The sequence below is a fragment of the Argopecten irradians genome, chromosome 10 (assembly GCF_041381155.1).
Source record: "Argopecten irradians isolate NY chromosome 10, Ai_NY, whole genome shotgun sequence".
NCBI classification, from domain to species: Eukaryota; Metazoa; Mollusca; class Bivalvia; order Pectinida; family Pectinidae; genus Argopecten; species Argopecten irradians.
In genome coordinates this window covers 4,179,261-4,196,536 of record NC_091143.1, presented here as the reverse complement: position 1 = coordinate 4,196,536, position 17,276 = coordinate 4,179,261, and the positions used below count along the sequence as shown (strand labels likewise).

The 17,276-nt window shown below is 34.7% G+C and overlaps 2 protein-coding genes across 2 annotated transcripts; one reads left to right on the top strand and one right to left on the bottom strand.

The window, feature by feature from the left end:
• Nucleotides 1–1,416: 1,416 nt before the first annotated feature.
• On the bottom strand, nucleotides 1,417–6,725 carry LOC138332938 (uncharacterized protein C9orf85 homolog). Its single transcript, XM_069280992.1, has 4 exons — nucleotides 6,440–6,725; nucleotides 3,370–3,483; nucleotides 2,367–2,449; nucleotides 1,417–2,126 (listed from the first exon to the last, which is right to left on the bottom strand). The coding sequence occupies exons 1-4, from the start codon at nucleotides 6,643–6,645 to the stop codon at nucleotides 1,879–1,881; spliced, it is 651 nt and encodes a 216-aa protein (XP_069137093.1). The 5' UTR covers nucleotides 6,646–6,725; the 3' UTR covers nucleotides 1,417–1,878.
• A 209-nt stretch (nucleotides 6,726–6,934) lies between these two features.
• LOC138332937 (alpha/beta hydrolase domain-containing protein 17B-like) lies at nucleotides 6,935–15,430 on the top strand. The gene is made up of 2 exons (XM_069280990.1): nucleotides 6,935–7,778; nucleotides 10,099–15,430. The coding sequence occupies exons 1-2, from the start codon at nucleotides 7,132–7,134 to the stop codon at nucleotides 10,316–10,318; spliced, it is 867 nt and encodes a 288-aa protein (XP_069137091.1). The 5' UTR covers nucleotides 6,935–7,131; the 3' UTR covers nucleotides 10,319–15,430.
• Nucleotides 15,431–17,276: the final 1,846 nt, after the last annotated feature.

Genomic DNA, 17,276 nt, shown 5'->3' with positions numbered 1-17,276 from the left:
TAGATCATTCTTTGGTGAGGGGCCAAGATCTCTCTGGGATCTCTTGTTAATCTATAAAAATTATTTAGTTCCATCAAATCTGTGAACTCAGAAGATTTTTGAAATTTTAGTCATTTTGACCCATTTTGGCCCCTCTGGCCCCTAGGGAATAGCCAGGACCAATATCGATAATTGGATATGATATTAAAATGCTATCTCAGGCTAATAATTATAACCAAGTTTGACTCATTTCCTATGAAAATTGAGGAAAAAATGCCTATTAATGTGTTTTTCTTATATAAAGTATAGTAAATTTGACTTCCTCCCTAGGGGAAATCCGAGATCACAGGGCCATGAAATTCACAGTTTTGGTAAAGGGCTTTAAGACCTTTCAATCTATGAAGAATAATTAGTTCCATCAAATCTATGAATTCAAAAGAAAGATTTTTGAAATGTTTGCCATTTTGACCCCTTTTGTCCCCACCCCTCTGGCCCTTGAGGGTTGGCCAGACCAATATGGACATGATGTTAAAATGCTATTTCATACTGATAATATAACTTAAGACCTTTCCATTTATGAAGAGTATTTGATTCAACCAGTTCCAGAATTGCAGGAGAAGATTTTTGAAATTTTAGCCATTTGACTAATTTCATATTACAAATGACCAAATAATGCTCAAAAATGTGTTTTCCCTATATACCGATAAACTATAGTAAACTTAACCCCCTCCCTCCCCAGGGGGAAACCTGAGACCCAAGTGTCATATAATTCACGATTTTTGCAGAAGGCCTTGAGACCTTTCTATCTATGAAGATTCTACCACATCTGTGAGTGGAGAAGAAGATTTTTGAAATTTTAGTCAATTTTACCCCTTTTGGCCCCTCCCACAGCCCCCTGGGGAATGTGGTAATATTATTCAGAATTTGGATTGGCCTTATGCCTTAGAAGGTTTGTGCAAAATTTCATGAAATTTCTTAAGCAGTTTTGGAGAAGTCAAAAATTATATTGTTTACAACACGCATAACGATGGACAAAATTATAATAGGTCACTTGAGACTTTGTCCAGGTGACGTAATAAATACTATAAATGTAATTATTTTAGCAGTAGATTGAAGCGCTAATTCATGTACAGCGCTAAATTTTAAATGAATATTTCCAATATTAAACCACCGAATTGTGCTAAATAATCTATATCTGCACCAATAAATCATAAATTGCTGTGCTAAAATAAGTATGTTTATAGTATGCAAAAAATTTCAGTTTTAAAGGAATTATTCCAGTTCAGCATCAGAGACCCGTGGTTGATCGCATTACACTACGCTGAATAGCATATGGTAGTGTGATCAACCTTGGATCTCCAAAAGTGTTAAGATCTTATCAAGGAAATGGTATACCAGTTGGATGGTCATGTATCAATTAAATAAGAAAATCAAATCATTGATAGAAGTAATTTATTATGAAGTAGATATTTTCATGTAAAAGCTCACATTTTGATTACATGATTAAATCCTAAATCCACATTCCTAAAATTCCTTTCATAAATAATATAGACATTATGTAGCTTTATGAACATCTAAAATAAAACTTTGAAAGTACAGTATCAACAGTCACAGTTGATTTAATAAATGGAAAAGTAATTTATTAGCAAACTTTTAAGGGTTTCATCACATTTTGCTTATTGCATTTACTCCTCTGCTGGTCTTTCTATAATTGAAATGTTTTACCATCAAATCAAAGAGACATTGTAAACATCCCCATGGCTTCTCATTACAAAATCAAGCAGTGACGGGTAATGTCATCTAATTGCCTTAATGCAAGAAGCTAGATTGCTCTTTCAAATTCTGCAGCCATTCACAACTGTATGCAAGTTGTCACTATTACGGTAATTCAAATGTGAATTACTTTACCAACACTGTCTGTTTTGTTTCTTTGTCAAGCTCAAGTGCATTCATGTCTAATATGTCTATATCAGCATGCGCAGTATCACACAATTTTCCTGGGGGTATTAAATCCTCTGATAAATCATTGTCATCATCTTCATCATCATCTTCATCGCTTCCCGAGAACTCATCAAAGTCATTATCTTTGAGGTTCTTCAAGTGTTCACTAGTTAGCTGTCCACTGGCTCGTAATCGGAAATACTGTCCTGGAAAATCAAAATAATTGTACATAATGTAACAACTGGCTAATATGTCTTCAAACAAAAATAATTATATAAGCATCAATGTAATTTGGATTGGGTGGAGGGGAGGAATCATTTAGATGTACATGTATGTATATAGTAACATCAAACCCTTTTATATGATGTTTAAAAGTAGACTGATCGAGGTTAAATTTTTCAATACCTCCTTTTCATTATTTTTCTGAAAGATGTGTATAGACTTACTTCTCTGTCGCTCGGTTAGGAGTTCTATTTCTGCATCAACCTGACTCTGTTGTGACATTTGCTCAGCTTCAGAAAGCCCTGGTCTGAAAACAAGCATGTTTTGCACAAGTTTTAAAGGCTCATACCTTGTAACTGTGTCATGATACTTTTGAAAACAAGTTCTCTGGTTTACTGCATTATCCAATATACTTAATATTATTTCTAAAACTGGCTAGTCTTGGACAATACACTCATGCCGCCTGAGGCTGTATTGTATGGCTGCCCATGCAATAAAGCCTCTTGACGTCACGTCTGGCATCAACAAAATTTCTATTTCCTCGGTAAAATGTTCCCATTTTTCACAAAGTTGACTGGTTTTACTATAAAAGATGCAAACAACAGAATTTTTGTTGAAAATATCACCTAATATGAAAAATTGACTTTCAGCTGTAGATTTCTTCCAATTTATTTCAAAACGGCGGGATATTATAGCAGTAATATTGCAATAAAATGCGAGGTATGAAAGAAAAATACTCCTTCATAAGTGGATATGAAGGATAGGGATATTCTACCCTTGGGATCACAAAATGTTGCAAAACCCTCGGGTTCTACTACATTTTGTGACCCTCGGGTAGAATATCCCTATCCTTCATATCCACATATGAAAGAGTCTTATAAAACCACCCTGGTAGAATACATAATGAGGATGAAGCCAAGGTCCTTAATTTTTATATCTGATATGTAATTACATGTATGTTAATTATAAGAAGAATGATGGCCATAGGACATCACTCTGAAGAACTCAATGTTTGGGTAATGACCTCACAGAAGGAATATTGACTAGATGTTTCTAAAAACGGAAACAGCGTCTATAATGCTATATACAGTATCAAACCCCATGTGACCAAACATGTATTAGCTAATGAGAAAAGGTAAAAATCTGAGTATATCTAATACAGAAAGACATGATTAACTGCAAAGATTAAAACAGAAAAATTCAACAAATATGAATTTGTTAACTCACTCTTCAGCTATCTCCTTTTTCTGTCCACATTTTCCACAGACTTGCAGTTTTGTCATACATGGAACACACATAATGAAGTAAGACTGCTTAACTGCTTTTTGAAGACATTTTGTACTACAAAGAAAATGAGTTTGTTTTATTCAATACAATTCAGAATTGTACTAAATTGAAGCTTGAAAAAGTAACCTTCTTTGAAAAACTCTCATGTGTACATATCATACATTAATGCTAATAAATAAGATATATACCTTAGTAACAGGAAGGAAGACAGCTTAATGACTTTTGCTATTATAGTATTATACTCCTATGAATATTATAATGCATAATTAAGGCTAAAAAAGATTTTTTTTCATATAATCTAAAGCTATACCCAGTTACAATATTTCTTTTGTAATGAAAACTAATATTTGTTCAAACTTTATCTTAGAAAAAAAGACAGAGATTAGCCAGTAAATTTTCTGTTAAAAATCTTGAAGCTTCAAAATCAACTTAAAATTTAAAATGCCATACATCGAGGAGGTATTTGTGAAACAAGCATGTACAATTTACAGAATGTGCCCCAGATGATCAGTACAATGTTGATGATACTAATGAAATCCATTACCTGTACATGATCGAGATTGGGTTATCCCAATCTTGGGCTAAGATTTTGAAATGCTCCAGTCGGGATTATAAAATATTAACCCTACATTGAGATAACCCGATCCTGATTACTTACAGGTAATTGATTTTTTTCTCTCGCACTTCTAAGATATATCTAGTTCTGTAATAAAACCCCATCTTTGTGTGTTACTAGTAAGAGTGTAAGAATATCTTGTTTGGGACCTCCAGGTTCAAAACCAATTACCACTTTATCTGAGCTTTGAATTCAGTCCTTCCACATACTTTTGTGATATCAAAGAAAAACGATGATCAATCAGTACATATTATTTTAGTAATAAACAACAACCAAACTAAATATAGTAATTGTATAAACGACAAAAAAGCAGGATGGCATAAAGGTATACCAGACAGGTTGGACAAGATCGGATGAGATAGAAAAATCTGGCACTGGGTATCACGCCAGATTTCCCTGTCCAAGGTATGAGAATCATAAAATATGATCAAGGTGGAGAAGAAAGAAATAAAGTTTACGCTACATGACCCAAGAGTTTATAAGTGAGAAGGATGTCTCACTGTCTCTTTTAACTTCTAAACACCATGCAAGATGCCTATGAACTGGGAATAAAAAACCATTTTCTCAACAAACACTTGTCTTATCCAGTCAAAGGAAACACCAATGTAAAGCTTTATAAATTTCATGATGTCTACCTGTAGTCCTTGCTTTAAGGATGGAAGATTTAGAAGAAATGTCTTGATTTCCATTAAAAAAAAAAGGACATCTCATGAAATGACGGCCCCCTTCAAAAAGTAAGACGGTAACCCTGGCACCCGCAATCTAGCTGCGATGACGTAGCTCTGAACGACGGACGGAAGATTTCTGACAGATGGTCGTCGTCAAAGCTACGATTCCGTCCCATTGCCCGTAGTGTTGCAAAACATCCAGCGGTTGAAAAAACTGTTGCATTTCATGTGTGTCATTTATATTTCTATAATTAAATTCAACAATATCAAACATTTTTAACATAAAATGATTATTTATTTACCCACCTCCATGTCTAAATTATGTTTTTGAAGCACTTTTGAATGGCTCACATCTCGACCACGGCCTCACTTGGCCGCCATGATGCTTCTCGTTCTAGAAAGTCTCGCGCTCCAAATATGGCACCTAGTACCATATATGGAATGACTACAAATTTTCACTACGAAAGAAATAAATGTTACAAAGTTTTTAACATGAACTTTAAAAATTCTTTTTTGCTTAATTCTTAATAATACTTACATTTGTTCAGTTTCACCCATATTTATTCTTAGTTTGTTGGCTTTTTTTAATAACTTTAAACATATTTTACTGTTGAGTGTTTCATTTCGTCACGGTATCCGGTAAATAAATCAAACATGGCGGCGACGTATTTGAACAGGATTTATAACATCTGTTGTGTTTTGCCTTGGATTTTACCACTAATAGTTGATGAAAAGATTATAATCGAAAGGTTTGTGAATTGAATATTGATCATAGTTGTCAGAACAAATACAGTTACATAAGGATAATACCCGAAAAATATATTTTTATCAGTCTCAATGTGCCCGATGTGGATCACATCGGGGCTTGCAACACTAGCGGCAACGGGGAGGAATTCATACCCTGCCGGGAACCGGAGTGGAGGCAGGGTTTGATTATTCGTTCTACCGCAATCTACATCAAAGGTTGCTCTGGCGAATATCAAAGGAAAATCAGTCGTCGCCAAACGTTACAGTAAGTCTACAAACACAAAAGCGCTTGCGACTGAAAAATCATTTTCACTTATAAATCCTTGCACGACCCAAGGCCCATCGTGTTGATAATATAGAAATAGTAGCATTATTTCGTTCCGCATATATCATCACCCGTTCCGTAATATTATGTAACCTTTCGTTCCGCATATACCATCACCCGTTCCGTAATATTATGTAAACAAGGTTACATAATATCTATGGTATATGCGGATGAAATAATGCTACTATTTCTATATAAGTATCAACAGATCCTGATTTTTTTTTTTTAATTCATTTCTCATATTTTTTGAAAAAAATCACATGACTGTTGGGTCTGTTAGGTATATTACCTTAGGATACCTTAGGATGATTTCTGAACACAGGCTATGGCCTCTATATTCAGCTCCTTCTTTAGCATCTTTATATTCATCAGTCTATCCATAGGTGTCTGCATCTGGTTTGTTAAAAATAATAATAACTTACCCTACTAAAGTAGGGGTAGCAAGCTATAGGCTATTTATTTTTCCAAAACCAGATGCAGACGCCTGTGGTCCATCCACCAAATGCAAAAAAAATATTACAACATCCATTTTCATTGTGTTAGCCCCCTGTGTAAAAATAAGTTAACTTTGATTCTTGTTACAAGAACTTGTTTACACTTCAGTCGATAATGTACAAAAAATATCATCTTCTGACATAAACACAAGATTATTACCATTTTTTAGGAACAGTCAAAGGTTTAAATTTCCTGTACTTTATCTTCCATTCTATCACATCTTTACAACGTTGACAAGCCCCTGTGACTTGAACTTTCTTGATTAGTTGCATTTTTGGTGTACGGTCATGCAAATCATTTTTAAATGCTGTTTTGTTCTTGTATTTCTGTGCCCCCTTCTTCGTATTCCCTCTTTGAGAACTCATCGTTGGCCCTAAACTTCTACAGGAGGTACGACTGACATGTGTTGATTATTTACCGGAAATTGCGTAAACGCACTTTGCGTACCGCAGTGAATATTGCAAAACAAAAATCAAAGCCGCAGAGACGCTTGTAAGAAAAGCATTTTTCATCATTGTAAAATAACTCTTTTCAAACGTTACATTCTATGAAATATTTAATCATATTCAACTTAAATTTACAATATTTATGAATGTAATCCTGCTTTTTTTCGTCGACGTTAAAAGTTATGATAATATGATACTAATTCAATTTGTCACTTCCGGTTGATATGACAAAGTGACGTCACGCTGTATTATTAGAGGAAGAAAGAACCTGAAAGTGTGTGTCAATATTGTGTGTTAAATCACCTACATATGACAGCGTTTGGTAATCCAGATTTGTTGTAAATGGTAGCTTGATTTCTGCTACATCGTCTTGGTTCTATTTCAGTTCGCTTTTCGTTTGACATCATGAACAGCCTGTCGTTCAGCGAGCTGTGTTGCTTGTTTTGTTGTCCGCCATGTCCATCAAGAATCGCAGCAAAATTGGCCTTTCTTCCCCCAGAACCAACGTATTCATTGATATCAGATGAAACAGGTGCGAAGTATAGCCTCCACCTTACTGACAGGGCCGAATGGCAGTACACTCAGAGAGAACTAGACTGTATTGAAGTGTTTATGACAAGGACTTCAAGGGGCAACAGGATACCATGCATGTTTGCAAGGTGTTCCCCTAATGCTAAATACACTCTTCTCTTCAGCCATGGCAATGCAGTAGATCTGGGCCAGATGAGCAGCTTCTACATAGGTCTTGGATCCAGAATCAACTGCAACATTTTCAGCTATGACTATTCCGGCTATGGGGCCAGCTCGGGTAAACCATCAGAGAAAAATCTCTATGCAGACATTGATGCTGCTTGGCAAGCCCTGCGAACAAGATATGGTATAAGTCCACAAAATGTAGTTTTGTATGGACAGAGTATTGGTACAGTGCCTACTGTAGATCTTGCGTCCAGATACGAAGTTGGGGCAGCTATTCTCCACTCTCCACTGATGTCCGGAATGAGAGTGGCATTCCCAGATACAAAGAGGACATGGTTCTTTGATGCTTTCCCTAGGTATGCTCTATAAATGTATTGTAAACATTTGAACAGTAAGGACAATTGTTAAGTCTGTGTGATAAAAAGTGGGGGGAGAGAGGTCTATAATTAGTATATAGGTTGTAGGTACATTTGTATGTGCATACAGTGACCAATTCAGAGAACTTAAGGGGGGGGGGGTTAACAAGTGTTAAGATTTTAGAGGAAGTAAATGGTAAAAATACATGAATTTTTTCTCATGAGGTAGGGGAAGGATATTCTGAAGCAAGGTTTAATTAATCCCCCCAAAACAACAAAACTATTTATATATCATACAGATGGTAATATAGAAAAGTACCCTCTGAAATTGCAATTGTAACGCCTGAAAGATAATGAAACCCCTGATTAATGAAGAGCATAACTTTGATGGGGAATGAAAATTACACGACTTTGACTTTAATGAAAGTACCTATCATATTTAAAGACAAGATCTTAGATTTCACAGTAGCGTAATTATATGCTAAAAATCCCTATCAAATTAAATGCTATATTATGCATTCAAACAACATTTCGTAATTCATTCTCTAATAATGCAGCTAATCCAGCTATTTGATTTGGAAACTTGGCAGCATCATTTTATCTTCGCTGAGCAATTTTTAGGCTCACCTGGTCCGAAGGGACCAAGGTGAGCTCTATGCCATTTCCGTGGCGGTCCGGCGTGCGTCCGTCGTCCGTCATCCGCTCCCGTCCGTCAACAATCGACTTCTTCTCCATAACCGCTATGGTCGGATTTCAACAAAATTTTGACTGGTAGCATTCCTTATGGGCTATAAAACTTGAAAATATTGTACAAATGATGGGGCTGGACCCCCCAGGGAGCCTGAGAGGTCGGGGCCAAAAGGGGTCCAAATTTGGCTATTTCCATATAATACGGAAATTCTTCTCTGAAACCAAGACATGGGATTAGGCTCCCTTAATGACATTGGTGCATCAATTATAGGGTGGGGATTTCAAAAGTTGTACAAATGATGGGGGCTGACCCCCCGGGCGGCCTGAGGGGGCGGGGGTCAAAATGGGGTTCAATTTGGCTATTTCCATATAAAACGATCTTCTTCTCTGAAACCAAGCATGGATAGCACCCATAATGCAATGGTAGCATCCTTATAGGGTAGGGATTCAAAATTGTACAAATGATGGGGCTGACCCCCCGGGGCCTGAGGGGCGGGGGTCAAATGGGGTCAATTTGGCTATTTCCATATAAACGACTTCTTCTCTGAAAAAAGCATGAGATAGCACTCATAATGCAATGGTAGTATCGTTATAGGGTAGGGATTAAAAATTGTACAAATGATGTGGCTGACCCCCGGGGGCCTGAGGGGCGGGTCAAATGGGGTCAATTTGGCTATTTCCATATAAACGACTTCTTCTCTGAAACCAAGCATTGGATAGCACCCATAATGCAATGGTAGCATCCTTATAGGGTGGGGATTCAAAATTGTACAAATGATGGGGCTGACCCCCTGGGGGCCTGAGGGGCGGTGTCAAATGGGGTCAATTTGGCTATTTCCATATAAACGACTTCTTCTCTGAACACTAAGCATGAGATAGCACTCATAATGCAATGGTAGTATCTTTATAGGTTGGGGATTCAAAAATTGTACAAATGATGTGGCTGACCCCCGGGGGGGCCTGAGGGGCGGGGTTGGTTCAATTTCCATTATAACTGACTTTTTTCTCTGCAACTTTAATGTGATTACGCTCATAATGCAATGGTTACATCCTTTATAGGGTTCTGGAAAAATTTTGCTTGAAGGGTTACAAGGGGTCTCCCAATTTAGCTATTCCATATAAACCGACTTCGTCTCTGCAACTAAGGCAATGGTAGGATCCTTATAGGGCTGGGATTTGAAATTGTACAAATGATAGGGCTGACCCTCGGGGGACCTTTGACGGCAATAGATGCGACGGTCAAAAGGTCCAATAGGCTACTTTTTAATATAAATTACTTTGTCTCTGAACCTAATTGATATGGTTGTGATTACTAAATTAAACTTTGGGAGTCAATTTGCTCTATTTTTCTAATTGTCAGAATAAGTACTAACAAAAAAACCAGGTGAGCGATACAGGCCTCTGGGCCTTGGTTTGTTTAATAATCAAATTGCTATATAGTAAACAAATATACATGTGTTATTACAGGCAGCTTTTAAGAATCTTGTTGGAAATGTAAATTCCTACGTTATAGCCATAAATTCGTTGTTAGTTCGTTTGTTATATACATGTTTTAATGTATGTATATAGTCTGTTTTATAATGATTAATAATTATGTGCTACTTCATTTCTATATATTGTTTATTTACAGTATTGACAAAGTACCAAAGATAACGTCTCCAGTTCTTGTTATACATGGGACAGAGGATGAAGTGATAGACTTTTCTCACGGACTAGCTATACACGAGCGATGCCCGAGGGCAGTGGAGCCATTGTGGGTAGAGGGAGCAGGGCACAACGATGTTGAACTCTACGGACAATATTTAGACCGACTTAAACAATTCATTAATGTAGAATTAGCGGTCAATTGACCCGAGGAGAACTTAACGCAGCCAGTTCAGGAAGAGTTGATATAATCATAAATTCCTGGTCTAAACATGGATCTGTGTTGTGGACTGTCTACACTGTTACCTTGACAATAGAAACACTGTTACCAGCCATATCAAGAATTCATTACACAAAGATTGATTTGTTGTTGTGTTGTTGTCATGACTTTGAAATCATTTGTTCCTACAATATATGTATTAATGTGTTTCCACTTCAGTGTAAAACCTCATTTTTTTTTTTTTTTTGTATTGATACGTTATTTCTTCAATTTGGTTTTTGTGTTCATTATGTAGATAGGTTTCCATAGAATGATTTGTGAATTGTATATGGCTGGAAGAACTCAACAACTATATTAATATCTGTCTAGATTTGTTGACATTTGATAAACTCTAGGAATTATTTCCTTTGATACATACACAAATACACACACATTTAGTATTATTTTGACTAAATTGAAAATTTTGTTCTAGGATCTTCTTGTTTCATTTGAAGATGCTTCTTATTGTAGAATACAAAAAAATAGATTCAGTTCTAACTTTTATTTACAAACAGAATTTACAACCATAAAAAGGTTCTTGTTTTATTTTTTTTTTATTTTTTCATTTGTCTCTTATTACAATTTCAACCATTTAGAAACAGTCACCTTTGATATACAATCATTTACTAAAATGTGATACCCGGTATACTATATTGAAATGTTTTGTTGAAGCATGATTCAATTATATATTATTGTTGGGGATTTTTTCGTTTGAATTTTTCATTTAAAAAAAAAAGGAAATTAGGCATTTTTTTAAAAGGAAGTGGCAATGATTCATTTATTTAAAGATGCTCCATCGCCAACAGAGCATAAACGATACCCATCATTTGAACAATAATTGGTGTTTAATCGTGTATATAATAGTCTTATTAACACAAAAAATAATATAAAATGATTTCTTTTGCTTTTGGTGCATGCCCAATCAGTACTTCATTCCATATAGGTTGTAGTGCTATGGAATTTTTTTGGGATGCAATTAATAACTTTTAATATTTTAATCTTGAAGTCTTAAAATCTGAAATCTTAAACTTTTAAGTGGTGGTAATGATGTAAATAAAGTAACTTTTGTAACTAAAGACAAATATTAATTAATCTGCTCCTGTTTTTGATAGAGAAAAAATACCATTTGTCAGCGGTGGAGCATCTTTAAGAGCTGTAAATGATGTAAACACATTTGTTTGTCAGGACTTGTCCCAACTAGCGTTTAATTAGCATGAATCTCCATTTATGTGATAATAATCAAGATTAACACAGTATTTATTATCTTACACCCAATGTTGTGACACACTGAAGGTATCAATTCAACATATACGTCGGCTATGGTCAAGGTTGTTGACTTTTAAAAAATGGTTGTTTGCATTGACAATTATCAATATAGTCATAACAGGTCATTAAACATGTCATAGCGTTACTATTTATAGTGAGATTATGTAAATTAGTCTTTGGTGTATGTATGTCATGATGTAAATACAAGCCGTTACAATACATGATAAGGTTACCATCTGACATCAGCCGTTAAGCAGCTGTATTTTGTAAACATTGAAGTATATTTGTATTACCATAACGATAGGATGTTCCACTCATTTGTATATTACTCTTGACATGTTGATTAATTACAGGACTTGACCTAATTTGGCTGAAAATTTTAATATATATATTATGTGAATGGGAAGCAATTAGCATTATGCTAAACTACAACATTAATATATATAACTTCAATTTTGGAATATATGTATGTGATGAATGTTAACTATTTGTAGAACATTTTGTTGACATCATTCTTTTTGAAATTACAAGTCACAATCAGATGTAGAGATTTAGTTATGGATTTTACGTTCATCAATTTACAAAATGTAAATGTAGGCTTCAAATGTGATATTGCTTGTTTTTATTATAAACTTCATGTACTTTTTTGATTTTTTTTTCGACTGGTGACAATACCAACATGACTGTTTAGATGTAAAATGATGAGTTGCATGTCTATAATGTATTTTTTTGTGTCATTCGAGAATGGTCAGAGGAAATTTTTTTTGCATGAAAATATACAAGGAGGGAGGATTTTTATCTACATGGAATGAAGAAATATGTATTAATGTAACATATACACTCGTTTAAATATTTTGAAAGTGTCTTGTGAAAAGAAGTGTTTGTAATTTTCCACTAGAAATCATCACTGTTCTGTCAGGCTGTTCATTCTGTTTATCATACATTTCTGTTTTCCACTTTGAACTTCTTTTTATTATATGGTAAAGAATTGTTTATCTTGTAGTTTTGTCCTCCATTTTTGCAGACAGAATACTTCTTGGAACCTATCATCATGATAATAATATTTCTGTTTTGAGTGGATAGTGACTGCAATATATAACATCACGAATGGTATATAGTGTTATAATAATTCTCCTTGTTCATTTTCTCCAACCGCCTTTTTTGTTTAGATAATAATACTTATATATTAAAGGCAATGTGGACATAGGCCATGGTAGTGTCATGGTTAAAGTGTCCTGACTCTCTATCACTAGTTCTGTGTCTCAGAGGTGGTAGTTTGAAACCTTTGTAGGACAATTTTGTTTTTCTTCTGGTACTGTGTTTTGTCATTCTATCACCTCCAGAACATTACAAATCCTTCAATTGCTCCGGCAGTTAAAAGGGATACACAGACGAAGGGAAAAAGCCAAAGTATATTGACAGAACTTGCAAATATTGATTTTCATAATCTCTATCTGCTTTAATTATTTTATCATTAAATATTTTGGGAGAAAGTTTTGCATTCCAATATCTTACAATTTAGATATTACACCAGTCAATCATTTGACAAGTATTATTTAACATACCAAATTTATAGAGAGGATGAACAGAATCTACAGTGGAATCACCAATTTAAACATAGAGCTATTTCCAACTTTGCTGGTCTCTCTGAATTTCACTTTTACACCATTTAATTTATATATATTTATAGTGCTTTTCATTGCAGTGCAATAGTATATTATGTTTTCCTATTAGGTTATAACCACATTGTCACATTGACTTGTAATCATTATAAGGACCTATGTAAAATATATGAAATTGAAGTGATATGTTACAAATACAGGGAGAAGGATAAAATGTAGTCAAATCTTGTTCTCTTGAAATTAGCGAAATTACAAAACTTGAGATTATCTGGGCCCAACTTTATCAACATCCCTATCTTCTTATTTTCTATGTGAAAACCTTAAAGCAATTATTACAATGTACATGGATTGGATTCTTCCTCTTTTCAGAGGGTTTACTCTGAATGAACAATATTTAGTGGAGACAAATGATGTCGGATGAGATCTGAAACATAACAAAATGATCCTATACACTAGGAGGAGAATTGCCTCCCTTTGTTATTAGGATCAATTACATCTCCAAATCAAGAAAAGTTCCTTAACTAAAGTTGTTCCCCTTCATTTCTGTAATTTTCTATGGATGATTGTAAGGGATGTTGATGACGATGGGCCCTGAGTATTCTATTTTACTTTAAGATAAAGTAACCAACACAAGGTGTTTGAGTTATACAAGTTGGAGTTAGCAAGGTTCTACTGACTACATTGTACCAGACTTTGTACTGACAGGTTGAACCTGAGCAAAGCTAGACTAATTATTGTATTGACATGGAGATATGTTTATTTATCTAAAAGCTGTACAGTTTCACTCTAAACTCTGACTGCAATGTTTTTGAAGGATATGATAAAGATTTATATTTTAGCTTGAGGGCCTATAATCAACATCCTACCGGCCCCAATATAGAAAGTCCAGGTTAACTTTTGAAATTAAAACCTGTAATAAATTGTGTACAATTTGTTTTCTTTCTGAAAAGCGAGATGTGTAGATTAAAGAATAACTTCAGATTTCTAGCCCCAATGAGTCTACCAAGTTCTTGTTACTGCCCTTCTGAGTTGGGTTGTAGAGCTGATTGGACAGACACTGATAAGTAAGGTACAATACATTACCATCAGGCACATGTTGTAACATCCTCTGTGAATAACAAAGTCTGAACTCAAGACTGTCTTAGACTCATAATCTCACAATCTTGAGGCAAGGTAATTATATTATACGAATTGTTCTCTACTTCAAAAACCTTGCTGACTCAGAATTAGCTTAGTGTTATGTTCCGTCCACTCTTTATGTTAATTTATACACTAAACCCAGGACATCCACGAAACCCTGATAGACTTCCTTACAGCTTTATAATCTCACATGTCAATTATGACACATGGACTATGATTCTAGGGAATGGTGGTTTTCTAATGAACTGCATGTCAAATGGATGTCCTGCTATTTTATGTATGCATGCAACATATTTAATTTACTTGTACAGCATTCAGATCTATCTGAGTTACTTCCCCTTGTCTCTCCCTCACGATACACATGCCACTTGAATACTAGATAGATAAACATAATAAATTTCCTTCTTTCCAGGTGAACATATCAAATGCCAAACCTGACCACTTTTCTTTATGACTTGTTCAAATTCAGACAAATAAGATTAAATAATTATAATTATTGAAAGTTATTATGCCAGTATTCATTGCTTTTAATCAGAGAAGACATTCAGGATGTGAAATTATCTATGATTTTACTTTTGCTGAATTTTCTTCAGAATTTTGATTATATATATCGCTATGGTCATCAGCAAGGTAACTCAAAAGTCATTAGATGTTTATTATCGAATCTCTGCATTTTTATATGTTTATAAAAGGGCAGCCCTCAAGTTTGTGCAGTGTAATCAAAATATTCTGTTAGCAAATATTTTAAAGCTTATTCTTCAAGTTGATTGCAATATTTTGTAAGAGTTGCTTCCCCTGATTCAGATTATATACCAATGAAATTTGTTCATTGTTCTCTTTTGTTATTTGATGCAATGTTTTATAATGCTTCTAGGATATATGTATAGAGAACTTTGATTGTGAACTGGTAATTCACGTGTTCCTTAAAAAAAATAAACTTTTTGTATATAAACACATTACCAGGTTACCTTACTAATGTAAATCACTTTGTTTACTTTTGCACTGTTCTATTATAAATCATTATGTCACGGTATGTGTGTTCCAGATTTGTTATTGTTATGTGGTTCAGATCAGGCAGTGTGTTAGTTACATATAATATACTGCTGTGTGATGTCTAATACACGACTAGGGGTTAACCAACGAATCGTGCCGACATCTTACCATGGACGCTACTTCTTATCAACTCTCATTTACACTACATAGATATCGGCATACTTTGTTTCATTGTTACTAAATGTCCGATTTTGTTGCTAATTAGATGAACATTTCAGATTGATAATACTTAGTGATATGTTAGTGTTAGTTCCGTGGTATGTTTTTGTACCGGCCATTTTCCTTGTTTGTAGGGGTAGTGGTTGCATGTTTGTAGTGTGTCTTGTGTGGGCCACTACACACAACTAGTCATATATAAAATTGTAACTCATTCATCCCTGAAAACTTATAAGGCAAAAAAAAATGTCTGTTTAGGGTTACATTGGCAAAAAAAATTAGGGTTGGTCGGAAGGATTTGAAAAAAAAAATAGTGTCTTTCACTCTAAAATGATGGCCGGAAGTGGAGTCTGAGATCTAAATTCTGACTTTTCTTTTTTTTTGTTTTTGTAGAAAAGTAGAGAGAAAAAAATTAGGGTCGGGGGGTAAAAAGGTAGGGTCGGTCAGGTAACCCTAAACAGACATTTTTTTTTGTGTCTAAGAACTGTTCCAGCCTTTGTTATAGAGGAGGTCAAATGTACCCTTAGGTGTGGATGAGTTAATAGTAATGGGAAGACTGAAGTGTGATGAGTTAATAGTAATGGGAAGACTGAAGTGTGATGGGGCATATGTGCTGTAATTGGAGAATTGTATTTAGTATTTACTGTTTGAAGGGACCTGTGGTATTCATGTTTGAAGGACTTTCTGCATTTTCAGTTTTAGGGGACCTGCAGTATTTACTGTTCGAAGGAATCTGCGGTATTTATGTTTGAAGGACTTGCTGCATTTGCAGTTTGAGGGGACCTGCAGTACATTAACAGAAATGATATAATTGCTAGTGAGCTAGTATTTAAAGAGTTAACAGAGATGGATTATTTAAAGTTACTTTAGAACAGAAGTATTTCAGTTTCTAGAATGGCAGTACTTACACTATCTAGAAAACTGCATCATTAAATTTCATTTATTTATCATCACTGGATATAATTGTGGTACTTATGTTCAAGAATAATTGTTGTCATTAGTTTTCCATAAATGATATCCATTTGAAAGGGAGTTTAAGGTTGTATACATGTTAATTGGATTATTTCATTGGCGAAACGAGGTTACATAGTAGATGTATGTGTAATAAAAAAAAAAGTAATAGGTGTATAGATTCTTTTTTGTGCCTCATGTGTGAGAGAATACAGTTGACTGTTATACAGCTTTTGTCATGTATATAATTGCAGACTCTTTAGGTCGCTCTTGCACAATTATCACTTGTTATTGAACACTGCTTGAGCCCAGCATTCTTTGGCATGTACTCTTCAAAGGGAGATAATTTTTCATCATATATTTGTATATCAAACTGCTAAGCCAAGTCACTACTGAACATCTGTCTCCTGGAGGAGCGTATGTTTTGTTGACTTCTAGTTGTCCTTCTAAAGATTTAAGGCTTCATACATATGTTGATTCTATAGAGAAAAATATACAAAAGGTATACAGGGAAATTATTGACTTTTTATTGGTTTTTCACACCTCAATTTAATCAAATATACTCCACCGTTGAATTTTCTTTTACAATGTACACATGAGCTTATACATCTATAACCTGATGATCTTTTTAATATATGAATTGTTTGTTGGACACGAGATGTTGTAACAAGAACTCAGCTAGTGCTGTAGGATAAGTGTGTGTTGATGTTCACTCTG

Excerpts from the sequence above, each read along its gene's own strand:
- LOC138332938 (XM_069280992.1), bottom strand. The coding sequence starts at position 6,645 with ATGAGTTCTCAAAGAGGGAATACGAAGAAGGGGGCACAGAAATACAAG. Across the intron at positions 3,484-6,439 it reads TTGACTGTTCCTAAAAAATG|TACAAAATGTCTTCAAAAAG; the intron begins GTAATAATCTTG and ends TTTTCTTTGTAG. Across the intron at positions 2,450-3,369 it reads AAAAAGGAGATAGCTGAAGA|ACCAGGGCTTTCTGAAGCTG; the intron begins GTGAGTTAACAA and ends GCTTGTTTTCAG.
- LOC138332937 (XM_069280990.1), top strand. The coding sequence starts at position 7,132 with ATGAACAGCCTGTCGTTCAGCGAGCTGTGTTGCTTGTTTTGTTGTCCG. Across the intron at positions 7,779-10,098 it reads TTCTTTGATGCTTTCCCTAG|TATTGACAAAGTACCAAAGA; the intron begins GTATGCTCTATA and ends GTTTATTTACAG.